The 26,156-nt window shown below is 50.5% G+C and overlaps 1 protein-coding gene across 1 annotated transcript in view; it reads left to right on the top strand.

Annotated features, from left to right (window-relative positions):
- The window catches only part of ASTN2 (astrotactin 2), a 354,268-nt gene that overhangs the window by 96,997 nt on the left and 231,115 nt on the right, over positions 1–26,156 (top strand). Inside the window, exons 4-5 of the mRNA XM_056352114.1 lie at positions 13,783–13,932; positions 22,048–22,155. Coding sequence (XP_056208089.1) covers positions 13,783–13,932; positions 22,048–22,155 — 258 coding nt within the window. The remainder of the gene's footprint in view (positions 1–13,782; positions 13,933–22,047; positions 22,156–26,156) is intronic.

Below are 26,156 nucleotides of genomic sequence, written 5' to 3'. Positions count from 1 at the left end.
GCTGCAGTTGTAATCTGGATGCGCTATGCAGGGCCATTAACATTATTACTGTTATGCAAAATCATTTTTGACTTGGGGGAAAAAAAGAAAGAGCGAAAGAAAAATCCCCAACTCCCTAGAAAATGGAAAGCTGACAAAATTAGAATTGCAGCAGGAGCACAAACTGACCTGGTGACATTGCACAGAGCCCAGATGAATTTCGACAGAAGAAAAATCTGAGGCAGTTTAAGAAGAAAAGTAGTCCTTTTTTTATTATTAATATAATAAAATGAAATCGAGCAAGGAAGGAGGCAATAGCCAGACAGTCCTAATTAGCCCAAAGGATCCCTTTGTGCTGATGTGGAAAGGGGCCGTGCTGTCTCTTCGTGGTTTTGGGTTCTCTCTGGCAATTAGGAGGTCTCCAGCCTTTTTGTACTGTGTGTGTGTGGTGCCAAGTGGGGTCTGCTGGTGTGGAGTGCAGTTTCTGGGGTCTTGGTCTTTGCCAGGAGACCTCCCGTGTCCAAACCCAGTCCCTGTGTGTACACAACATACTGCATTTAAGGGAATGTGGGTAAATTTGGGTGGTGTCACTGTCCTCAGTGCCTCTGTCCCTGCTTCTCTGGGTGGTTTCCAGTCCATGCTCCTGATGATTTCTGCTCTCCTGCCTTTCCCAAGCAGATGGCCTCGAGCTCCAGCCCCTGAGGAATTCCTAACTTGCTTTTGTCTTTTAATATACTTGGCTCTCGTCTTTACTGACAGTTTCATCCTACAGTGGCAGGAGCCCTTTGCTTCTGTCCATCAAGTGCTGCTTGAGGGAGTCTGGCCCCCGGTCTATCGCAGATGGCACCGCTGCATCCCCAGATGGGATGTTGCTGGATGCAGGTAGGTGGGGTTAGTAAACGAAGGCAGATAGAAGTCCAGCAAGCCTGAATATGGGGTTACCCACAAGTTCCCCAATGAGAAGATTTTGCCAAACCAAATCTGCTACAGATTGGTGAGAAGCAGAACTTCTGCCTAGTGAAAACTGAGGAGAAAATAGATGTCAGACTTGATTGAAAATCGAGTATCTGCAATTCCAGTCCTCCAACAAAGGACCTACCTTTATTTTCTCAGTTTCTTTCATGTTCAAAAAAAGAACTTTCCAAGCGAGCCTTTGTGCTGGCTTCACAGACTCTGCAGTCTGGGTATGGCCTCCAAGTCTAGACAGGAGACAGGACTTATTACTGATGGTACCAATGATTAATACCGTAGGCATATCAAAGTTGTGGTTGTGCTGTTATCTTGAATTCATATCTCCTGGACTTCCTTCTCACCTGCTGTGTTAACTTAGGTAAACCTCTGAAGTTTCTCTTACTTAATCCATGGATGCTTTTCTCTGTAGTGGTAGTAAGAGGCTTTTGAGCATGCCTGAAAGATGGTCTGGCACCTCGAGTGAACCTGGAGATGTAGGTTCAGCTCTGCTCTGCCACTGGCTGCTTTGGTAACCCTGGTCGTGTCACTTAATGGTCTAGTCCTCATCTGTGAGTTGGAGAGGGGAGTCAAGCCAGAGAGCAGACTGGGCAGCATGAGGAAATACTGAGAACTGCTAATGTAAGGGGTTGTGGTCCCAGCAGCCTCCCAGCCGGACTGATCTGATGATGTCTGGGATGTGCTGCAGTCTGGGAGAACTGTGGGAGAAGGGTTTGAGCCAGGGGAGACAAATGGCTTATGTTTGAGATAACACAGAAAGGCAGGGGAATGGTCCTGGTGATGAGGAGGGGGGCTTCTTATGCCACCCACCAACGCTGGAGCAGCTGTTCTGGTGGCCACATCTCAGTCATCATCTTCACACCCAGTGAAGGCTCCTCTACGGGAGAGGTAAGGCAGTGCTCTGGCCCGAGGTCAGTGTCAGGGCTGGGGGAAGGGATGTTTGGGGGGCTGAGATGTGAGCGAGGAGGGCAGGTGGTTTAGCTGTGCCCTACAGCCGCTGTTCATTACAAGCATGTGAGCTCGGCAGTATTTTGGAGGTGAGATTTGAAGACAGGATGTGCGTCGGGGGCGATGCCCTCGTGATGGGCAGGGTGACAGTGTTGCCCTCCGTGATGGAGAAGGGAAAGCCCGTGGGCAGGAGGGAGGTGGCTGACCTGATGTTGCCATCTCTGAGGTGACAGCCCGGTGTCCCTGGGGGAAGGTGGGTGCCTGGCCGGGCTTGTGGCTGGCTGCCGGCAGGGAGATCCCCGCCGTGTCGGCGTGTGCCATCCTGGTGCCCATGCGGCCATGCCAGGGCTTTGAGCTGCTGTCTGCAGCTGCCGCTTGCTTGGGTAGGCAGATGTGGTGCCACCCTGAATCTGAGCATTAACCAGAGGCTTTCTGAGCCTTTAATAAATAAAATGATGGCTTAACATTTGCTGGGGCTGGAGGCTAAAATGGGACAGTGCGTCAGGCTGGCATCTGATGTGTCTTGGGGCTCTGTCTTCTTTCCAGTGACCTGATGGGATCACGACCCTCTTTGTACGTGATCAGCTTTTCCCAGCTCTAATCTCTGCCAACTCCTTGTGTAATTTACAGAGACCTTTGAAAATGTATATTCACGTAGCCTGCCAGTGGAAAGTGTTTTTGCAGTCCACTATTCCTGGCTGAAAAACCTGGCTGCAAATTTCAGCTTTGAAGAAATAATAATAATAAAAAAAATAATAATAAAAAAAAAAATATGAGGCCCAATAGGGTAGGAATTGAGTCCCAATTCAGGAAAGCATTTAAACACATGCTTAACTAGTATGTCTAGTTATTAGAGAAATTAGACCTTTTTTTTTTAAGTCCAACATGCTTAATTCCAACTGATTTGAGTGCATTAATGAAGAGAATAGGGTCCCCAGCTGCAGATGTTACAACAGATATGCCATGGGTCATTCCCTTTAGTTTTATGGTAATGCCAGCTCTAACTTTAATGTTGATTTGAAAGTGTCCGTACTTGCCAGGGCAAAGCTTTGCTTTCCAGAGGCATAAACACAATCATAATTAATATATTAATTGCTTTTCAAGCTCTAAATGGAAAGCTACCAGGCTGGAACTTTACATTTGTTTTGCTCATCCCATCACATTGAACTGATTGCCTCCATCCCAAATCTGTGTTGTCCTCACCAATGTGGGGGGAGGGATTGATGGTCTCCTGGCCCGGTGGTCCTGTGGATCATGCTCCCCCTCCTGTACACCCCCAAGAAAGTGGCCTACAGCAGCATCATGGGTGCATAGGAGCATGCCCAGGAGGGCTCTCGGCAAAGGCCATGTCCCTCCTGTCTCCAGCAATGGCTCAGCAGGGATGGGGAAGCTCCCAGGGGCTGGTGGCCTCCCCTGATCCTGTGTCCCCTGGGCTGAGGGAAGTGCTGTGCTGGCATGTGCTTAATGACTAATTAATGCTTAAACATCTCGGCCCAGCCAGGGCTCTTCCTGGCCCCCAGCGAGCGTTGCTGTTGAGGAAAGGCTGGCAGGCTGGGATTCCTGATGTGGTTTTCTTTCTCCCCTCTCTCTGCTATACCCTGCTCATGTTTTCATGAGACAGGAGGGAAAAAGCTGATCGAAAAGTGGCTTTTGATGGTGCTATAGGGAATGGAAGAGAAAAGGGGTGTTTAATATACCAGTATTTTGTTGCGCATCCCAAAGGGATGGCAGTTTTGTGAAGTCCCACTGGTTTATTGCCACTTTGTGAATCATGGGCTGGTCTTGCCCTGGTGCTGCGTGACATGCCATGTGAGAAGAAATACCTTTGCTCATCCCTTTTCCCAGTCACAGCTGAGTGACTTGTGGCACCTCAAGTCAGCGGCAGCTCTTTTAATGTGGGGTTTTGTGGGGCTGCTGATGCCTGGTGGAGATGTCGTGGCAGTTTTGTGTGCAGTAGCCTTGATTCCCCAGATGTCCAAAGTGCTTTTCATCCAGGCGAAATCACAAGCTCACAGAAGATAAGCTGTGAAGTTTTGGCTGTCCAAGGAAAACAAGCCATCAGGAACTATACTTATATAAACACCAGGCGCATGTTGTTCATCACTTTGTGCATCACTATGAATGTTTGATAAAGCACTACATTATTTAAGGCGTAGCTGGTTGTAGGCCAGTTGTTGACCAGGATTAGCTTCAAGATGATTTTTCCCCCCCCTGATGTAAAATTAAAAAAAAAAAAAAAATATGATGGCTATTTATTCCCCTTGGAAGACCCTGGGGGATCTCAAGTGTCCTCCCCTCTCCTTGGTTTATGTGCTGGGTTGCAACTTGCAGCTGCCTTGTGTGCAATGCGGAGGACCTGGGAGAGCTTCAGTTCTGCCTGGGGCTGTCCTTCCATGGTGTCAGCATGGAGCAAAAACCTGCCACTGGTTTCTGAAGTCAGGCTGACCAGGCGAAGAGGGCATGGGGTCTGGGATGAAGGAGAACAACCCCACAATGTTCCTCATTTCTGCTGGGAATATATAGATTCTAGATCACTCTCAGGCCCTGGGATGCATGGCTCAGAGCTGAGGCTGCTCCAGATCCTGTTGCCTGCATGGGAGCAATGGGTTTGTCTCAGTCCGTGATGCTCAGTGCTGCTTCACCTTGGCTTTCAGTAGCATTGTGTGTGCAAGGTGTTCTCCTTGCTGGTCTGTCCCAGGCTTATGGGTTTTATGGGGAGGCGAGCAGGGGGGGCAGCTGCAGCACCAGCTCTTCGCTCTGTTTGCATGCCCTCTTCCTATCGGTTGTGTTTTACCTGGCTACGGCGCCGAGACAGTTGGTTTTGTCAGCTGGTTCCTAAGGAAGACGGATCGAGGCCGGGCACCTGCGCTGATACGAGGTCTGTAGGTACCTTCCAGCCCCATTTATCATTAGGCAATGACCTACCCAAAGGACCAGCAGAGAGGAAACTTATTAACAAGGTGCTTCAAATCAATCCTTTCTGACAGCCCCGCTGAGTTACAGCATTTGCTGCGACTCACCCACCGGGTCCTGTGGGCTCTGGCTGTGCTCAGCCTCACTTCTTCACCCATGTGGCTTGGAAGTGGTTTCCTTTTGACAGCGTGGGCTCTCTGGGTATTCCCTCAGCTCCAGGTCTTCCCCTGAGCCAGCACCAGTTTTTGGTGGTTTGCCTTTCTCCTCTGGCTTGATGTCACTCCCTTGCTCTCCCCGGCACGTGGCACGGAGTTGCTGGTACCATGGAAAGGTGTCATCACCCTGTCTGTTGTGCAAAGGAAAATTAATTGCCAGCTGACAGGTCTGTTCTGCACCACGCTGCTGAGCAGGGAGTTGGGTTGTGGTTGAGGCTGGAGCGCGGCCACAATGCCACATTTCCCACCCATGTTTGCCAGGCACCGCTGTTCCCAGAGCCCTGCCCATCCTTAGGGGTGCTGGGTCTTGCTCACACTCACTTTATAGACACCGAAGTACTGCTGCCTCCAGGTTCATCCCCCAGCGGCAGTTCCTGGCCAGGTAGGGATGGGGCTTTCTCCACCCTTGGTGGGTCTCTGCCCTGGCTGACTCCATGGGGCAGTTTTTCCTCTGGATTTGTGGAGTTGTAGGAGACGTGCTGTGGAGAGAAGGATGGGAGGTTAGCACTGTGCTCTCAAGCTGGTGTCTCTCCTCCATGCAACATTAGGCCAGGCTGCTTCGTGTCCCCATTAGCACCAAATCGGGAAGCTTCCTCCAGAGTCTTCTTATTTAACTTTTCAATTATTTTATAACTTGAGGAACATTAGCTACTGCTGAGGGTCTGCCCATCTTTCCCACTCCTCTCTGCTCACCATTTAAGTGAAAAAGCTATCATGCCTTATAAAAAAAAAAGGTCAGTTAAGGGTTTTATTAGAGTGGAAAAAGTGGGAAGCAGAGTGTCCAGTGGCCTGGACCTTCTTGATGCTGAGGCAGGAGGAGATGGGGCAGGCTTCATGGGCAACATTCCATGGCCAAAGACTTCTCCTTGCAGAAAGAGAAATGGGGTAAAGAGCTAAATGCCCTGTACTTGTCAGGGAGCGGCATGCTAGAAAAATCTTTGCTCCATGGAAATGCTGAAGGTTTCCTGGTCAGAAACAGCTCCGGGGAAGGTCAAACCCAGCTGGTAGTAGCCCAAGGAGCGCAGAGACCCATCTGCTTTTGAAAGATGCTCACAATGCAAAGGTGTGAGGCAGAGGCAGGATCTGTTGGACCGCAGCTGTTAAGCGTTTTATCTTTTGCGATGTGTTTGTAATTATATTGCATTATTTTAATTACCAACATGGAAGTTGGGAGTGTGGAGGTGGAAAGGGAAAGGAGGAAGGTGGAAAGGCAGGGAAAGTGTGGGGTGACAAATCATTCACAGCCTGTGTCGATGGGGCCACAATTGTGGTTGGAGCTGGAAACGATGCTATTAATACAATGCTTATTCATTTCCTATAATAAAAAAATGAAAGTGCTTCACAATTACCCAATTCCGAATGAAATTAACATTCCGTGGCATTTTCCAGTAAACGGTTAGTTTGCACACATGAGTGGAGGCAATTAGCTGGGAAGCAATTGAGCGCCGTGACTGGAGAGAGGATGAAGAAGGGTCAGGGCAGCTGGTGCTGGGAGGGTGCTGCTGTGGGCTCTGGCTCCAGATGCTTTTTCCTTGCATGCTGGGCATTCCCCTGGGTCCTGCTGGTTTGAGGAGCAGTTCACCTGGCTGCAGCAAGGACAGGAGTTGCAGATGATACCTCCTGCTCTCTATAAATGGGCACCTATAGATCTCTGTAGGCAGGGGGTGGGGGAGGAACAGCAGCAAAGCTTTGCAATGAAAAGGAAAAGCAAAGAGTGGGTGCATTGTCAGATGGGTTCTAGGGTGTCCTAGTGCTCTCTGGGGTCCCCATGCCCATTGTGGGATGCTGAGTCAGCACAGATCTCCGTCCCCTTCCCACTCTGCATGCCAGCCTCTCCCGGCATCCCCCCTTCCTTGTCACACACCCCACACTTTATTAAAATCAATGAGGACATTTTTTTTTTTTTTCAGATTTGTTAAACTACTGAAAACTTCAGATCCTATCAGGGTTGGGTTTTTTTTTCCCCCTGCCTTGTACCAGATAAGGACTGTGCTGGCTCTGAGCCCGGAGCTGAGGGTGGTGGAGAATGGGGTAGGGAAGCAGTCATCTCATGAATATATGAAGGAGGAAAGTACATTTGTTCAGTTTCCTTCAAAGGAGACATCTCAAATAAAACTTTATCTCTTCTTCTGCTACCCTCCCCCTCCAATTTGCAATTAAAATCAGAATTTTACGTATAAAAATCTATTTTTATAGTGGGAGATTTTTTAATGTATGTAGTAATCTATTTAGATATTAATATCTATGTATTAATACCTACATTAAAAAAAATGTATACATTCTCTATTTTAAAACTTAACAAAAAGGGCCAGGAAAGAGAAGAAAGAAAAAGCAGAGATGGAATACACGCCTGTTTTCAAAATGCTCCCAGGTTCCCATATCCCTCTCTTGCTGCAGCTGAAAACCCTTCTGTGTAAAAGAGCTTCTCGGAGAGAGCCCGATCCTCCCTCAGCCGCATTGGCAGGCTGGGCTGGGGGCCAGCTCCAGCAAAGCGCGTGGCGTCACGTATATTGCGTCCCTGATGGGTTCACCTAAGGATGGCTTGGAGATGTATGTGTTGCAGGAGGTACTTGGTCCCTTGATGCACGGGTATGTGTGGTTATTTCTGCTTTGTGTGTATACATATATATTCTTTTTTTTAAATAAAAAATATTCTTAATTTTTTTTTTTAAATACATATCCTGAGTTGGTTGCATAATGCAGCCTCCTGGTGTTTCTTGGATGTGGTGTGCTTGCACATGGCATATGACATGGGCTGGTGGAGAGCAGGTGACTGATGGGGACAGAGGCTTTCTTGCTGGAGAGGTGGTAGAAGGCTTTGGTGGCTGCAGGAGATGAAGAGGTGAAGCTCTTAGTGTTTCTCATGTCTTTGCCCTATCCTCCGTGTCCTCCACGCTGTGTTGTCAGGACATCACTGCCCAACTGTGTTTTCATCCCAATATGTGTGAAGCTGTTGTACAAATCTCTCCCACCATCATCACATAAGCGTTGTTGTAATTACCTAATTTTATGCTAGTAAAGCTCTCTGCTTGCTGGAGCTTAGTACCTTCAGGGTGGCACTGTTGAAAATCAGTCCACATCCCAGTTTCAGAACAAACAATGTTGCTTATTTCATGCTTCGGAAAGCAACAAACACCCATTATTTAGAGCTGGGGAGAAAACAGGGTTTCCACCATGTGGAAAACTTCCAGTATAGAGAAATTTATGCTCATCCCAAATAGGATCGGAGAGTCGATTTCTTGAAATTACCTTGTAGAATAGAAATTTTCAATGTATCGATCCAGAAAGATCAAAAGCAGCTTATTGAAATTTGGGAGTTTGATTTGGAGGAAACAATTATAACGTTATTAAACTGCGTTACACATACCTGATATTTACGTGATGTGTAGTGGACATGATGATGCATTAGAGCTTTACAGCTGGTGTCAGTGATTCCCAGGAGGGCACCCTTTCCTGTGCCTAGAAAAAGCAGATTATTTGAAAGATACTGGAAGCAGTTGGTGAGAGGCAGGAGATAGTCTTGGAGAAGGGGTAGTGTCTGAGATGAAGGGGCTGCGTCCTGCACGTGGCCACAGGTGCTGTTATGAATGTGTGCACAGGTCAAGAGATAAAAATCCCACCAGCCTTGACTTCTAATTGTGCCCAAACTTTTTCATTTAATCCTTGATTGAGTTTGACATGTTCTTGTGAAACGCTTTGATTCCAGTGAAGCAGCACGCTCAGTCGAGCAGCTCTTGAGCTGCTCTGCAAGTTACTTCTCTCTCCAAAACTCTGGGAGCATTTTAACCACTGGTAATGATGAGGAATCGATAACTTACCCTCTGACACTCAGAAATCAAAGAGAGGGATGGGAAAACCAGATGCTTAAAAAACTATATTTTTAAAAAAATGTTTTACTCAATACCTAGCATGGGAAGATCTAACAGAAGCTGCCGTTGCCTTCCCAGTCGTCTTCGTGCAGCTGTAGGAGTGCAGATATTGTGCAAGGGGGACAGGGATGGTTGTGGCTCCAGGGACCAAAACTTCAAGCTGAACACCAAAGACTGGGAGACTCAAGGAAGCTGGCACCTTTGCAGACTTTAAGCCTCATCGCTCTTTTAATAAGCTGCAAAAACTGAGCCATGGGGTTGTCCAGCTCTCCCAACCGCCCAATGGCAGCATGAGGTGTTGAGCCTGGTTTGGGGAGAAGCTGCTGCCCTTGCCCTGCCCCACCAGGGTGTGGGGCTGCCAGGTACTGGGTGGGTGTAGGGTCTCTGCAGGGTGCGGGAGTGTTGGCTTAGGAGAGGGCAGTTCTCCAGTCTGTGGTACGGCTGCTGCTTGGGGTCCTCCAAGGCCATGTCTGAAGTCCCTAAAGTAACGAAGTTGAGGGCTTGTTTCCAAGAGCTATGGGACACTTCCACCATCACCTGGCTTTGCTGGCTGAAAACAGATTGCACAGTGGGGGTTTGCAGTTCTGTGTCCCTTGAGCTGAACCCTTGGTAATGTCATGGGATGGTGGAAGCACCCACCTAGTGCATCTCTCAAATACAAGTTGCGGGTGCTTGTACTGATCTGAGCCCAGGACTGTGTTTTGGAGAACCTCTCCTGGCTGCTGAAGCTGGTGAGATACTAGTTTGGATATCTCCTCAAAACAGCCCCCTCCATGTCCAGCCTGTGAGTCTGAGAAAGGTACGTTTCTCCTGGCTGTGCTGGGAGTCCTGCGAGGGCTGGAACGAGCACTGCCACGTCCCATCTCTATTGCAATGTTATTTTTACCCAAACATTGCTTATATTGTTCAATTGATGACTTTGCTGCTGCTGCTGTTGTAATTTTTAAGCCAAAGAACATATCTTCCCGTTGCAATTTCTTCCTTCCTTTTTGCTGGCACAAAGGCAGGCTGTTGGTATGAATTGTTCTGTGGAAGACACGCAAATGCATAGGGGAGCCATAAGGAGAGCAAATCACTTTCAAAGGAGCGTATGGGGGTGGATAGGAGGGAGATGAACGTTGGGAACACATAATGTGCTTTACAAAGGTATGGTGACCTTCAGCTGTGTCCTCAAATCACTGCTGGAGATGGGAGCTGATTTTGTGGAGGCTGAAGAGCCTCGTGTTTCCTCTGCATCAGCTTGTTCCTGGGGTTGTTATGCTGCTGCAGGCTCTCACTACAGGACAGGGTGAGATTGAGATCATAGCATTGTGCCAGACCTCAGGGTGGATCTCGCCACCTCTGCCAGGCTGGAGAAACTGTCAACGTGGTGACAAAGATGTGAGCTTAATAGCCCTGATGGATTTATCTCCTGGAAACCAGGGATGGGAGAGAGGGCAATTTGACAAGCTTTGCTCAAGGAGGGAATGGTCCCATCACCTCTAAAACTGTGTCGTGTTCAGCCATTGTTGGGAGGAGCTGGTGCCTGGGAGCTGGTGATGGGGCTCGATCATGCTGGGGAGGGGAGCAGCATGCGGGTAGTGCGGCAGGGCCAGGAGCCACCAGCTGAGCCCATGTTTGGCACATGCAGCCCAGGCAGGTCCTGCAGGGCAGTGCTGGGGTATGCAGGGCAGACTAGTTCAGTTAGAAGGGACCTAGAAGGATCACCTAGTCCCAACTGTCTGACCACTTCAAGGCTGACCAAAAATTAAAGCAAATTATTAAGGGCACTGTCAACCCCATGGCAGCACTTCTTCCTATCCTTTTAGGAACAATTCAAACCTCCATGGGAAAGGGGAATGCCAGGCATGCGTCAGTGCGTGCAGAGCACAGTGGTGTGTGTGGGCAAACCGGTGTTTGCTGTGCAGTTGTGTGATGGCCGAGGAGGCATCGGTCTGGGTGGGTGGGGACAGCTTCCTGTGGGGAAGCGTGAGTCTGGTGGACTGTCTCTCTTATGGATATGGTGACCATGTCTATGGGCAACAGGGTCCCACCAGCCTCAGCGAGTGCCATGTCTCATTTCATTATGATGCATTGGTTTCTTTTTCCCTTTTTGTCACTGTTGGCAGTGCATGAAGGGTCCTCCCTTCATCCTTGATCCCCGATACTCATTCAGTTGAAGCCCGCCTACCTTTCATTTGTGAGCAAGGGTTTTCTTTATGCTGGCTGTGTAGAACTCCACTTGCTTGTGATCATGTCAACAGGGGTTGGGGGTTTTTTCTTCTTTTTTTTTTTTTCTTCTTTCTTCCCCACTCCCCCTTCCCCACTGCTGCAAACAACTGAGCTCAGACACATGGAGAAGCCAGTGATGTGCTGGTACACATGAACTGTGCAGAGCTGTGAGATGCACCAGCTTTTTGCTCCCATTCCTGGAGTGTTTGTAGCATCATCACAAATAGCCAGTGACCGCAGGGGCCCTCTTCCCACAAAGGGTAATGCTCCTCCCCTGCTTTTGGGGTTTGCTCCGCTGACAAGCGTGTGAGCAGATGCTTCTGCATGGATGTGCCGAGGAGCGTGGTGGCCAGGTGGGGTACAATCACTGCAGTGGTGATTACTCCCATCAGCCAAGCAGGGACCATGAGAGAGCTGCGACCTCACCGCGTTTCATTGCTAGCTGAAGTCATGTCCCCCTCCTTCTCCCCTTCTGCGCCCTCCTTCTGGCCTTCTTTCAGTAAATAAGCCTCAGCCATGCAGTTTCTGAGCTCCCTGTTCCACTTGCACATGTTTTATATTGCACAGCCCCAGAGGTTCAAATAACTTGCCATCTCTTCATGGGGAGGCCCTGCTATGCTTGCTCCCAGGTGAAGGAGCTGTGGGGACAGGCTTCCCCCTGCAAACATGGTGGTGTGGTGCTGAGCCACACCGGTGCTGCCACAGCATCCTTCCCTGGTGCCTCAATGGAGTCCTGCAAGAAGGGGTTGATGTGTGCCATCAGCAGTGGGACTAGATGCTTTTTGGAGACCTTTCCCTGCTCATGACTTTTTATTTCCACCCACCCCCCCCCCCCCCCCACCCCCCCCCCCCCACCCCCCCCACCTTGCGATACTGCTTGCTGAGGCATCCGACACAGCAGGATCCAGCTGTGCCTGCCTTAAGTGTAGGGGACTTTGGGGGAGCTCTGCCTTTGATCTGTGGTGCCTGGGAGAGCCTGGTGATGAGTAATTGGAAGATGTAACATAGCTGGTCCCTTAGGCCACCCTCTTTCTGGACCTCTCCCAAAATGATTCCCACCTTTGGTGTGGGTGCAGGCAGCAGGTTTGATCCTTGTCTTTCCATCGCTCGGTGCGGCAGCGCTGGGTGGATGGATCCGCTCCCAGGCCCTCCCGATGCGCTTGCACCCATGGGCACTGCAGCCACTCCCAGTGGTCCCAGCAGATTTCAGTACCTTCTCCGCAGCCTGTGGGGGTACAAAAGCACCCTGGGGTGGTCTAAAGCCTCTCAACCCTGGGAGGCCAAGGACATCACCTTTGGGATTTGTGGAGAAGGAAGGGGGGGAGCTGCTTCATGGGCTGGTGTGGCGCTGCCTGCAGCATGGCTGGCTGGCAGAGTCATCTGCTGCAGCCTCCACATTTAAGTTAAATCTTTGGCCAGGATTACAAATACCATGCCCTGCATGGCCAGCCAGCTTCTCATTTTGCACTAAAATGGCCCCTGCACCGTGCTGTGAAGGGAGTTAGAGCCTGTGGTCCACAGCTGTTATGCACCCTGAGATCACTGGGTGCCCAAGGAGCTCCATACGGACGTGATGTGTCTCTGGACACGGGAGGTGCAGACTGATGTGTCAGCCTATAGCTCCTGGCAGGCTGGGGGGCTCCAAGGTGCTCACTTATCCCTTATCCGAAAGGGATGTGCGGTAGCTCTAGACATGGCACGGGCATGCTGCGGGAGCTAAGCGGAGGGACTCTGTGACTCTCAAAATGGAGACAGGACAGAGGTTATGTTCTGCTAATGAGTTTATTCAAGGAGCTGACAGCAACCAAACTCTTTATTAAACCTGGGAGACCTCTGTGGCCTACATAAGAACAAACCTTTTGATCCTGATTTTCACCTTTGCTCTTTGTGAGTGGTTCCATGATTTCCTGTCACTGCCCGTTGTGTGTGTGGGTGGTGACTTTCATAGAACAAATCTGGGTTTTTGTTCGGTGCTTTTTTTTTTCTTCCATTACTGGATAGGGGCTGTGTGAGAGCAAGGAGGGGAGTTGCTTAAATATCAGCAAGCTGTGATGTGCCATGGGATATTGCAGCAAGCTGTTTCCTGAGCTCAGGTGCTGCTGCCCAGCATGTGAGTGCAGCTGCTGGAAGACCCCAAGGATTCCTTCTACAGCTCAGAACATGCCCAGCCCGGCTGTACATCATTCGCCTGGCTCCTACCCCAGTCTTGCCCATCGCTCCATAATCCCAGACTTGCCTGCTGGGGAGTACCCGACCCTGCAAAAGGCTGCCAAGCCTGGGGTTCGACTCTGAGCTCCCAGGGCAGAGTTAAACCTGACCCAAAGCCGGCTCAGTGCCGGGGGAGTTCCTGTGTGTTTGAACCCTTCAGGCTGTGACTTGGATAAGGGCATGACGCTTCCAAGTGCCCTGTGTGCACATGGAGGAAGAGGCAAGAGATAATCCAAAATGCTGGAAAGCAGCATGAAAAAAATGCGATTTCTGTAAACTCACAATTTTCTGTGGCTTTGGTAAAACTTGGCAAGGGCTGGGTGGGTCCTTATGGGTGACTTTGGAGGGTCTTGGCCCAGGACTCTGCTCCAGCTCACACTGTCCTCTGTGAGAAGGGGTTGTATGTGTGGGCAGTGGGGACATGGTGGCCAGGTCCTCTTTTAACCACAGTCCCTTTGCCGGTGTTGCAGCTCCCGAGGTGACGCAGGAGACGGTGGAGTCCCTGATGCAGAAGTTCAAGGAGAGCTTCCGCACCAACACACCCATTGAGATCGGGCAGCTCCAGCCCGCGCTGCGCAGCACGTCCGTGGGGAGACGGAAACGCCGGAGCCGGCCCCGAGGTAGGCTGCCACGGTCACCGGCTGCTCCTCCGGTGCCCTGGGTTTGGCCATGTCTGGAGAGGTTTGGCTGGGGAGGAAGGCAGGGGCTCCTCACCCTCACTGCTGAGTCTGGGGACCCCAGAGCTTTTCTGTGATGAGGTAAAGAGGGGCAAACCCCACACGGCATCCTCTGGATGGTCTGGTGGAGGTCCTGGGGAGTGGTGTCACCTCATATCCCACCAAGGATTTATCCAGATCTGCTGTAAGCCCTGCTGCCAGCTGGCCCGGCTGACTGAGGTTTTGTGGGATGGAAATACGGTTTCTTGGCAAGTGTTTATTTCAGAGAAAGGGGTGAAGTTAATTTTGGCTGTAACTCACATCACTGGGACCTCTCTTCTTTCCACTTTCCCAGTGCTTAGGCTTTTTTGGACTTTTTTTTTAGGGGCCATGCAGAGGGTGGGAGCAGCATCCATGGCTTTGAAGGCTGTACCGTGCAAAAGCGTGCTGGGGGCTCCTGAGTATTATTTGTAGCCTTGATGGCTGTTGCCAGGTACACCGGAGCAACAGGAGGAGGTTGGCTGGAACAGCCCTGTGAGCAGGATTTGGTCCTGGTATTGCCTGTCAGCAAGGGGAACTGCCACCTCGTGTTGCTGTTGCTGCTTAGGAGGGCAGTGGCTGTGGCTTCAGCGGTGAGTGCTGAGGCTGTGCGGAGGGTGTGGGTCCAGACCCCCAGCTGGGGGGGGAGGAGGTGTCAGGGTTCCTCCAGGGATGATGGGCAGAAGGGTCCCTTACCCATGGTCTGCCCAGTGCACTGTGGGTCTTTGTGGCAGTGCTGGGAACTGGGAAGCAATGACTTTTCTTTCTGTTTACTGTTGGTTTTGTTTTTCATTTATTTATGAGTATGAAATGCAATCTTTTATTCCGGATACATTTTCCTGCAATACAGGCCTGGAGAGGGCTTTTTTTATTATAGCTCTGCCCATAAATTATTCACTTAGTGTGAAGAAAATGTTCTGACTCTTTAACTGGTTTAAATTATTTGGTTTGTTTTCTAGTAGTTATTCAAATACGTATATCTGGATTTTAGTGTGCATGTGTGTGGGTACTTTGAGGTCCACAGTGGCTGCCTAGAGAAGTTTTCACGATTCCCTGCTCCAGTCTCTTTTTTTTCTTATTTGTTTGGGTTTTGGTTTGGTTTCTTTTTTCATGTGTGTATGTTTTGTTTCACTTTTGAACAGCCTGAAGGTAAGAGGCCTTTTGGTCACTAATGGTGGAAGTCAATTAATCCTTGCAGCCAAGCTTAGGAGGTGACACGGCTGCAGGCAGAGCCTCTGGCTGCATGGGAACCAAGTGTGGCGCCAAGCCAGCCCAGCTTGACCCCATCTCTGGGGACGTGCACCCTCCATCTCCCCGGGCTGGGGCTCCCCTGACTCCCTGCAAATCCCCATCTGCACCAGTGTGCCCCAGGATCTCCCTGCCCATCACTGGCTGTGGGAATATCAGTGTGTACCGGGACAAGAAAGCCTTTGCTTGCTCTTTGTTTCTGCCCAGACTTGTGCCTCCTCAACACAAGGGCTGGAGACCAGCCTGTGCCCAACACCTACTTGGGGCGAGGAGCCGAATGTCCCCTCTGGCTGCTGTGCCTCAGGAACCCGTTCGTGGTGCTCAGCGCAGTCGCCCTCCCTCTCTCCCTGCCACGACTGCCGGTACAGGCAGTCCTCAGCCAGACCCGTGTTACAGAAAGCAAATCAAATTATGTCCCTCGGGACTCCTGTGCTGCTCCCAGCAGGGATGGGACCCCCTAGGAGCCAGAGCGTCCCATAAATCTTCGCCGTCGTCGTGCTGTGCTGGGGGCTGTCTGCCGGGGTGTTGGGTGTGCAGCCCCACACCGGGCAAACTCTCGAATGCCGAGTTGTGGGGCGGGGGAAGGATGCGGGTGAGGGGAGGTGATGGGGAGGAGCTGGGCACCAGCACCTTGCGCTGCTCTGGTCCTGAGCTGGTTGCAATGGTCCCAAAGCTGCTGCAGGATAGGTGGGGATGTCTCGCTGCACACCTATGCTGCAGGGCTCAGCTCTGGTAGAAGTGAAGAGGGTGGCTGGAAGGGAAGGGCCCAGGTTAGCTGGGAAGGTGCTGTTGTGGTGGTTCCCTTGTCTGCACCAGGAGCAGAATGGGTCCCCACGGTGCTGGTGCCCAACCTACTGTGGTTTCCTTGGGTCTCTGTTCCTCCCAGCAGCTCATCCACGAATGGCTGCATGTACCATCAGAGATGGTGGGGAGCTGTGTCTGCTCTCAGTTGCCCAAGGCATAATGTACCCCACGGGCTTCAGGAGGGGAATGTAACTTTGAGAGTGTCCACCTGTGGCATGCCCTAGAAAAAAGATTTTAAGATCTCAATCATTAGAAATCAGTCTCAATCATTATAAGGTCTCAATCATCAGAGCAGCCCCCAAAAGAAAGCCAGTTGCAGTGTCTCCAGTGCAGATCTCACTCCCCACAGCCTCATCCCATCCTCTTTTCCTTTGAATTTAAATTTCTTTTCACTTGTGAAAGCTGTGGCTGGGTGCTGCTGCTGAGGCCACATGCACACCTTTCCCTGCACCTCTCCTGTGCTGGAGGTCTTGTTTTTACAGCCCGCAGTTAATTGTCCCTCCAGCGGGCAAGTGGTTGGAGTGCTATGAAACATTAAGGTTAAACGATGATATCACAACTCACAATGTTTGCATTTTACATCCATTTGCAAACACAAACCCTTCGCCTCATTAATCTTTTGCAATCCGTGGGATTTTTTTTCCTCCCCCTAATGAAATTGTCCGTTTGGGATGCATTTATTTCCTTCTAACAGCCGCGTGACAGTTCTGCTGATGGAGTTTGCATCCAACTTTGTTACTGGGTAGTGACACGTCAGGCTGACGGATGCATGTGTGTAATTATTTTCTCGCAGTTCGATTTAATTAATGCTTAACCTCATCAGAGCCCTACAGCTGGAGCGCTCTCCTGGCAGGAATCGCGCACAGCAAAAGGATTTCCTCCTTTATAGAAAGGCTCCAAAAGGGCTCCAAGTGCTGCTCTCACAGAAGGACGGGATAAACCAAACCAGAAAACAAACAGCCTGATGCCCCAGCCCAACAAAATCAAATCTGGGATAAGCTTTGCCTTGCTTCGCTTCCCTGCACTAAGTGCATTTAAACTGTTGCCTATTGCTTGTCATTAAATCTGATTCTGCACTAAGTGTTTCTAACAGCTCTGGGAAAGGTCGTATTTTACTGAGATCGACTTTAAAAAAAAAAACAAACCCGACAACAAAACCATACCACCCTCTCCATTTACAGTACCATATAACTTTATTTTGTCTAATGCTTTTTTCATACAAACTTTCTCCCAAAACACTTTTATCGAGTGAAGCGCATTTAGAGTTTATAAATAATAGAGGGAGAGTGAGGATGATAAAAGCTGAGGTGCAGGAGGGCTGGAAGGAGGGTATCTCCGCTGAGGGCTGGCAGTGCAGGAGGGAAGGATGCTGTGTTCAGCAGGGTCTAGGTTTCCTGGTTCCCAAAATGCAGCCAGGCTGGTACCCAGAGCATCCCATCCTGGCTGTATCAGAACGGGGGCTAGAACCGGGAAGCGATGCCTTGGGAAGGGTGAGGCAGCCGTGCAGGAACCGAGGATGTGGGTTTGGCCGATGGACCACCCTGTGTGCCCACCCCACAGGCTGGGTGGGATGTTGGGGTGGGGGGCTGGGAGGTGTCCCTGGGGGAGGTTGGTTCGCGCAGAGAGGGGGTCTGGTGCCCTCTCCTGGGGCAGGCCTTTAAAAGCACCCTGGCTTGGAGAATAAACGAGCCATTAACGGGGCCTTTTGCCCGAGGTGGGATGTGCTGTTTATCAAGGCTGCAGCTTCCTGTGTTTTAGAAGGTTTTGGCTGTGCCATACGTTACCCAAAGTTACCCTGGGGAGGAGAGCCATGGCTCGGCAGGGCTTGCTCATGGTCCCTGCTTTTGCCAAGACACCGCTGCCTCCCATCTCGCCCCATCCATCTATCCCGCGGTGCCCATGGAGCATTGCATTGTACTGGTGAGGCTTGTTTTGGGGTTCAGCCAGGAGCTTTTGCCTCATCTGAGTCGAAGCATCACATCCAGCTCCTTGAGTTGGTCCTTGGTGAAAATAAAACCCTTCGCAGCTGTGCAAAGGCTGCCATCTGGGATCAGTGTGATCCCAGTTTTCCATGGTGGGAGCTGAGGGGCTGTCACTTGGTATTTGCGCCACCTGCCCCGGTGCGTGTTTTTGGGCATAGGCAGAAGGAAAAGGGAAGATCGATGAGGAGGAAGAATTTTCGTCAGCTGAAGCCATGTGTGTGCGTGCGTACACCTGCTGCAGTGACAAACCAGAGCAGAGCGTTTCATTTGTAAAGGGCTTCTTTATCTTTTTTTGTGTTGACTGGATACATTTCAAAAGAAAACATTTGTGTTTTTTTTGGTTTTTTTTGCCTTCCTAAAACTGCATCTAATTTATCTTTCTCTGGCCACGTTTGGGTTTTCAGTTGACTGGTGCACTTTTCAGGGGTAAATTAATTAAACTGAAAATTTCCACTTTAGCTAATTGTATAGCATTGCATCACCCTGCCATCCCCTGGTGCACAGACCTTGCTGCAGTGCTGGGGAGGGGTCCCCTCATCTTATTCTTACTGGGAAGCCTGGCAGCAGAGGGGCTTCTTGAACACCCAGGAGACTGTGTTGCATGAGGCAAGCGAGTGTGGAGGTGGAATGAATCAAAGCCAGTCAAGCAGGGAGGTCATAGGTCTTTAATGCTGTGGTGTATACAGGGTTTGGCCCTTTTTCTGGAGGGGAGTGGTGCAGAAAAATCCTTTTGCATTGGCAGTGGGGCTGTGGCTGTGGGGCAGAGGCATGCACAGACACAAGTGTCACCCAGGGTGGCACCACTGGGAACAAATATGAGCCACCCCTTCTATTATAACGTGCAGCTTGGAGGGATTAAGTATCTGCAGTCAACCTGGTCTCACACAGGAGTTATCCAAGTAGCTCCTGTTATTTATTTCTTTATTTTAACTCAGTTTTGATTCGTTTTGCATCCACAGTTGTTTCTCCGAGACACTCTGTAATCCCCTGGCTTTGGGGAAGGGATTTAAAATGTCAGGATTATGGTTTTTCCCCCCCTCTTTTTAATGACAAAACCACACCTTTAAAAAATATGCATGGCTTTAGTTAACAAAAGGTCTTTGGGGATGACAGAGTCTCTAATTCCTGAATTTTATTTCCTTAGTCCCCATTTAGCATTAACATTACCATCTTTAATTACACCATAACAAGAGGTGTTTGCCTTGGCACCCCGCCTTGCTCCCCCCTAAGTTAATGTCGTGCTCAAAAACGAGCGCCCTGCCCTGGCACGTGGCTGAGCTGAGATCTATTTGAATGGATTAGCGAGCTTGTAAATCCGCAAACAGGATTAGAAACGAGACATCTTCCTTGAGCTCCCCCTCCTCGCACACACCTCTGCCTCCTGCCCCACCTCAGGGGCGCAGGTGAGGAAGGAGAGCTTTAGTTTTTGTCAAATCTAAAGAGCAGGAGTAAACTGGATGTAAGGGGAGGGTAGCTCCTTGGGGGGGCTGCTGCAGAGAGTTGCTGGCACATTACAGGTACCCAGCGCTGTGAAGTTGCTGTTTCCCTGTCCTCTGTCTTTTAAGCATCTTATTCTGCTCTGCAATCGGTTGTGGCAATTAAGATCTTTTTTTCTGCTATTTGGTGTTTTTCTCCATCTTTTTAAAGAGAAAAGGGGTGCTGACCAGGCAGGACTGCTTGGCTTTAATTGGGTGCTCTCCCTGTGCACCCCCATCAGCAGCTGCACGCGGGTGCTCTCTGCTGGGAGTATCCTCAGTCCCACCCTGAGCATCCTTGGCCCAGCCACAAGCATCCTCAGCCTCATGCCCTGGTGAGCAGCCTGCCACTGAGGCCAGCCACTGGAGCTGGTGCAGAAAGTGATGTCCCAAGCACAAGCATCTCACAGGGATGCTTCAGCAAGATTTTGGGGCCAATTAAACATGAAATCAGGTTCACAGTGGGATCAGTTGAGATTAGTGCTCCTGCATCCTACAGGCTGCCTCGGCTGGGCTCTGGGACCCCCAAAACCACTGCCAAGATGCGTTCTAGCATCCTTGATATCACGAAGGGGTAGAAGCGCATCCCTTGCAGCCAGTTCCCTGCCCCAGACGCGTGTTTCCAGGCTGACCTCTGCCACTGCATGTTGGGTCAGAGGAGACGTTTCCGCTGCGGGCTGGGGACCTGCGCCGGGTCTCCCGACTCCTGTATTTATACATCCTGCGCAGTGCTGGGTAATCAGAAAATGCAATATCGCTGTCACCAGCTCTCCGAAGACATCCAGCCTGAGTAATTTAACATGTCAGCGCCATCCATCACGGAGACGCAGCCGGCAAACAAACGCAGAGCGGCCGGAGGGGGCTGGGACTGTGACTGGTGGAGTGGCTGCTGCCTGAACCAGCTGCCTGCTCTGGCTGCCTGGTCACCTCGGTGGGGTGCAAGAGTGGAGAGAGCACCAGATCCCTCCTCTGTCCACCCCTGGCCATCTGCCTCACAGAAGGGACCAGGTCTAGCTTATGGGAAGGTGGCAGAAGGATGTGGTATGTTCTGCCTGCGCGGGCAGCGGCTAGGTCCCTCACCGGGGCAGGGGAGATGGCTCTGCTGAGCCCTTGGGGGAACTCCCCCCATAGCTGGTGTCTGGCGCCTGGACCTGGGCACTGCCGGCAGCAGAAGAGCCCAGGGTAGCCCCTCTTCGGTGATGGAAGGGGATGTGCAGCAGAGCCGCAGCCCTGGCTGGTTGCCCGAGGGCCAGCATTAGAAGCCCAGGTTAATTAAGTTTTTCCTCACTGATGTGAATAAGCCTTATTGGTTTTACCACCCAGTCCCTGGGTGTGGGTATATCACAACATCGGATGTTTGCTGTGGTGTGGGGGGCTGAAGAGGGACTGACAACGGGTTATGGTTTGGGGTGCGAGGCTGTAAAACCCCCACACCCCATGTCCAAGCACTAAATGCTGCTGTGTGCAAGCACTGACCCCTCCTGCTGCTGTCACAAGCAAAGGAGCTGCTGCAGCCTCTGCCTGCCCCCCATTGAGCCCCCCCGAGGGCACTGTACAGCCAGGTCGGGGCATGGATGGGGCAGAAGCCACGTGCCGAACTCCTGGCGTCCCTCTGGCTCCTGCCAGCCACCTCTCGTTGTGGTGATTAAGGATTTCAGAGGGCAGAAGGCACCACTCGTTTTCTGTTCTCCTGCCAAGAAGTGAGGAAATTGTGCTTCTGCCTAGAATAAAGGATTTTTTAAAAACAGTAAAATATTTTAATGGCAGATTAAAGGGCCACTGTTGGCCCCCATAGGCCTCTTTGCTTTAAACTCTTCATGGACTGAAGGGCTTCTGCCAGTTAGGCTGGGTTGCTTTTAAGCGTCCGTCAGTCCTTGGCGGGTGCAGCAGCTGAAGCGAGCCAGGCTCTGCTGGCATCCCACCCCATCCCCAGCTCGGGGAGGGAGATGCCGGATAAACCGGGCCAGCCCTGCTCCTTGCCATGGCTGCCGTACCAGCCGCTGCAGGGACGCGTGCTGCTGCCCATCACGGTGAGCTGGGGGAGCAGATGGGCCAAAGTGGGTGCTGAGGGAGAGAAGTCGGAGCTTTGCCATGCAGCAGGGTCCCAGGTGCTGTGTTCCCCCTGCACTGATTGTCTCTGCTGGGCTTGCTTCGGAGCAAACCCTAAAATTTGCTGTACTTCACCATGTAGCTGTCCTTGAGGAAAGCAGCTTCTACACTCAGAGATTTTTTTCTGTAAGTGTACATTGCAATACATTTGTAAAATACATTCCTGGGGATAGAAAGCAGCTTACATTCACATTGCAATTGGCACTATGGGGTCTTGATTCTTGACTAGGGCAATAAGGAACCAGTGAAATCATGTGTGGCCAAAGTCCTTGGTTGCTTCGGATGACCCCAAACAGAGTACCTGGGCCAGGAGCTGTGGGTGCCGGCCAAACCCGGCAGCTCTGCCAAGGAGCTTCCAGCTCCTCCTCACTGCCATGTATCCCAGCTGACAGGGCTGATTTTTTCCTCTCTGTTGCTTGCAGGTGGCATCGGGTTTGGACGTGCCAAAGGAAACTCTGGCTCAGAGGCGGACGATGAAACCCAGCTAACCTTCTACACTGAGCAGTATCGGAGCCGGAGACGAAGTAAAGGTACAAAATGACATAGGCACTGGGGTCTAAAAGGAAAGAACTGGTTGAGCACCTTTCCATGGGTGGTGCTGTCTGATACTGTATAATCTAGATAAGGCCAGACTGTATTGGTAAGGACATCCCAAGATGTGCTGTGTGTGTGATGCAGCACCATGCTGGAGCTAGAAATAGCGTTTCCTGGTGCTGTTGCTGAGGTTCTGGGTTTCTTTGATCTTTTTTAGTATCAGTTACATTACACATGCCCTGGCATTTCCCTAAAGTTGCACTGGTGGGTGGTGACTGTGTCCACCACCGTCCTGGTGCCTGTGTAGGGATGTCACCTTGGCAATTCCTTGCTCCAAACTCCTGTTTTCTGCCCTTTATTTCCCATACAAAGCACCCATCAGACAGAAATTTCCCAGCCTTCCTCTTGGCACAAAGGCAATTAAAAGGAACAAATTCAAAATGAGGTCTGGGGCAGGGATTTGTAGACCGGAGTCCCTTCAGGCTTTTTTTGTGACTTAGAAGAACTGAGAAACTGAAATATCATTCGCAGTTTGAAATTAGCGTCCACATCTCCTCCGGCCACATCACTCTGGATGGCTTTTGTTTGGGACCCTCGGACCAAGTGCTTTGACGGAGGACAAGGGCGAGCCTTGCTGCTGCTGCATTTGAAAAATCACTGTCAGGAAATAGCTATATTGGGAAGCAATTTAAAAATTCCACAGTGGGTCTGCTCCTTCCATTTGTTTTCCGTATTAAGCCAGGCATCAGCAGAGTGCAGCATGCCAGATAGATGCCTGCGCCCACCGCAGCAAACGCGGCCCCATTTGTTTCAATGATTAGGCATTCCAATAAATGCTTGCAATGTGTTTATTTGAATGTGAAATTACCTCAACACCTCTGATCAGCCTGATGATTGCACATGGGAATAAACACACATATGCAAAGGGGTGTATTGCATTTATTCCTGCCAAAGAGCAGGGCATTCAATTTTTTGTTTCCTTTTCCATGTGTTTTAGAACCATGAGAAATTCTCACTGAGTTTAAAATGAGCTTTTGATGAAAAAGCAGGGATAGAATTCATGAGTTAAAGTTACTTGTAGTAGTACGAACATAGCTGTGTTAAGGGGAAAATGGTGTGCAAGAGAAGGAAGAAATTGGTTGTGTTGCAAACAGGGACAAAAGAAATGGTCCCGAAAAGTTGCTGGTGCAGGAGGAAAATTTCCTAAGTGCTGCAGTAGTTTTTTCAATGAGTTATTCTGAAATACTGGGCTGGGTGTGAAGGTCCTTGGGTACTTCAGAAAAATCACTGAAGTCTGGGTTTTCTCAGTTACCTCCAGGGAAGGGGGAGGCATGCGCTAGGTGTAGAAAACTGTTTTGATGAAAAGCAGATAAATCTTTGCGTTCCTGCTGCCTTGACGCCATTCCCTGAGAGGTCAAGTGCTCTGTCAGTCTCTCGAAGCACGCTTGTGCTGGATGCTGGGTACAAAGATATTCTTATTGACATATAAGCTGGCTTTGGGTTGTTTGTTTAAGCTTCCTTGTAGGGCAAATATAAAGGAATAGATAAATGGGAAGGATTCCTTTTTTTTTCCTTTGAATAAGCTGTTGTTCACCTGTGCAGCTTTGATGACTGGGTTTGAAGGGGATTCGGGAGGAAGAGCTGCCTCGCACGGTTGTGCGGAGCTGGCTGTTAGATCTATGTTTGAGTTTCTGTGTTTGAGTGATGCTGCGAGAACCCGGTTTGTTCATGTTCGGTGGTGGCTAACCAAGGGGATTGTCTTGCATAAAGTCCCCATTGTATTTCCCCTCCTGTCTAGCTAAGTTTTGCCATCGCTGCGTCCTTGAAAGGAATTTTCCATTATCCTTTGATTGACTCTTCTCTCCCTTGTGGAAGGAAAGCAATAGCTTAGTGGGAAGTCACAGTGCTAAACTCATAATTACAAGTTCGGCAAAGATCCATAATTGGACGAGATCGTAACTCTAATAGAGAAGGATGCATCGTCAGATACAGTTAATTCTTACAGTGATGTTCTTGTATCAATTTCGCCATGGTTGTGTGTCATTGCAGGAGCCATGAGATAGATATCAGGTCCGAGGAGAGAGATTCCTCCAAGTTTCTCTCCTCAGATTAGGTTCTGCAGGATTGAGTCTAATTACTGATACTGTCAAGGCGTTGATCCCAGCTGATGCGATGGGAAGTTTCCACTTAGGTGGCATGTAGCTTTGGTTTGACTTTGAGCTTTGTTGGAGCCAGCTGGTTTAAGTGGTCATGGGCTTTGTTTATCTTCTGTAGAAGGAAGACTGCAGGTTTCGTAGTCCCTTGGCAAGGTATATTAGAGGGACATTCCCATAGGTAAATACTGAGTGAGTGAGAGCTTGCTCTGGTAGCTCAGGAGCAGCAGACCTCGTCATGCCTGGTTTTCAGTTCTGGAATACACGGATAAGTGAATGATCAGTCTGGGTACAGAGGCAGGGATGGCTGAGGCATCACCTTCTGTGGTCCCAGTGTATTGCGCCGTGCATCTTCCCAGCTTCTAGGTTTGTGGGATCCCTTTGTGTTCCTGTCTTTGGAAAGTCTCCAGAGAAGTTAGAGGCGGGGAGAACATAAGAAATCATGCAGAGGAGACTTTCCTGTGGAGTCTTGGTTCCTTGTCTGGTGTTGTTGGGCTCAGTCCCATCTCTGGGATTTGTGCTGGGAGAAGCAGCACTGGTCACCAGTGTCTCTGGGGAGCTGGCTCATGCCCAGAAGTGCTCTGTTCATACCCGTCTGCAGTGAGGCACCCCTTTTCTTCACCACAGCTCTGTGCCCAGGCCAGCTCTCCACCACCTACTTTCTGATGGATCAGTGTGACTTCTGCTCTGGATGGCAGTGCTGATGGCAGGGCTGGAGTGCATTCCCAAGGGAGCTGCCATTTGGACTTCATGTCCTGCTTTTACAAGTGGACATTTTTTTACTCATCCTGAGTAAGGCTGTCAGGCCACATGGAGGTGGGAGGGACCCTCAGCTGGGGCCAGCAATGTCTGGTTTGCCCTTCCTCAAGATTTTCCGGGAATTAGAATATTCTTGCAAGCTGTTTGCTACAGGTTTGTGCAGTTCAGGGCTCTGCTTGCTGTGGGGGCTGGCTCTCCCCTTTTCCCACTCCCCTGGGAGAACTGGGAAGCACGGGAACCTCTTCGCATGCCAGCTGTGGTACATGGATGTCTCTTGTCTCCAGGGCTGTCAGTCACCTCACATTTCACCAGCGCTGAGGTCTCTGTGAGAGGTAACCTGCCAGTGTTGTAGGGATGCTAATCCACACCCCTAGCTGCCCATCACGGGTGATATCAAGCTTTGATACTTTGTTCCTCTCTTCTTCTGAGCAGCATGGGATGTGTTCAGTCAGGTCCCCCTCTGAGTTCAAGAGGAAAATATTAGCAGCAAAAAAAAAACCCCAAACCAGGGAGGCAGAGCCCATGACAAACCTTGCTTGCATCGTGCATCGCTCCTGCTCCATCCCCCTTGCTCTGGTGTGGTGTTTGCTTCCTGCCCAGCAAAACATATTCAGCTCCGGGTCTGAGTTGCAGCCCCCCACTCCCCAGGTCGCATGCCGTGCCTGCCCAATGGCTACTCAAATGGGGGAAAAGTGGGGAGGAGTGTGTGTGTGTGGATAAAAGAATGGGCATTGTAACTCCAAAGGCCGTACCAGGCTCCCTGCTGGCCCCCACGCTCTGTGCTGGCTCATCAAGGTCTCTGTGAGTTTAACGAGCCCCGCTGGCTCACTGGTGGGGAGGGGGGGCATGAACAAGCCTCCCCCACCTCCGTCTGCTTTCTTGGGCCCTGGCACAGCTGCTCTGTAACACAGAAACGTTCCTGCTCTTTTAAAACCTCTTCCAGGAGAAGGTCTCTAAGGGTTAAACGAAGAGTAAATAAGCATCACATCCAGTCTGCAGAGCAGATGCTGTTGCAGCTTCCTGGGTTAAGGGAAACTGAGGCAGGAAAAGTGCCGGTGTCGTACGGAGACCCTGTGAGGGGCTGA

Source organism: Falco biarmicus, chromosome 9 (genome assembly GCF_023638135.1).
Source record: "Falco biarmicus isolate bFalBia1 chromosome 9, bFalBia1.pri, whole genome shotgun sequence".
Classification (NCBI taxonomy): domain Eukaryota; kingdom Metazoa; phylum Chordata; class Aves; order Falconiformes; family Falconidae; genus Falco; species Falco biarmicus.
Note: the sequence above shows the minus strand (reverse complement) of the source record. Positions and strands in the feature narration are given on the sequence as shown.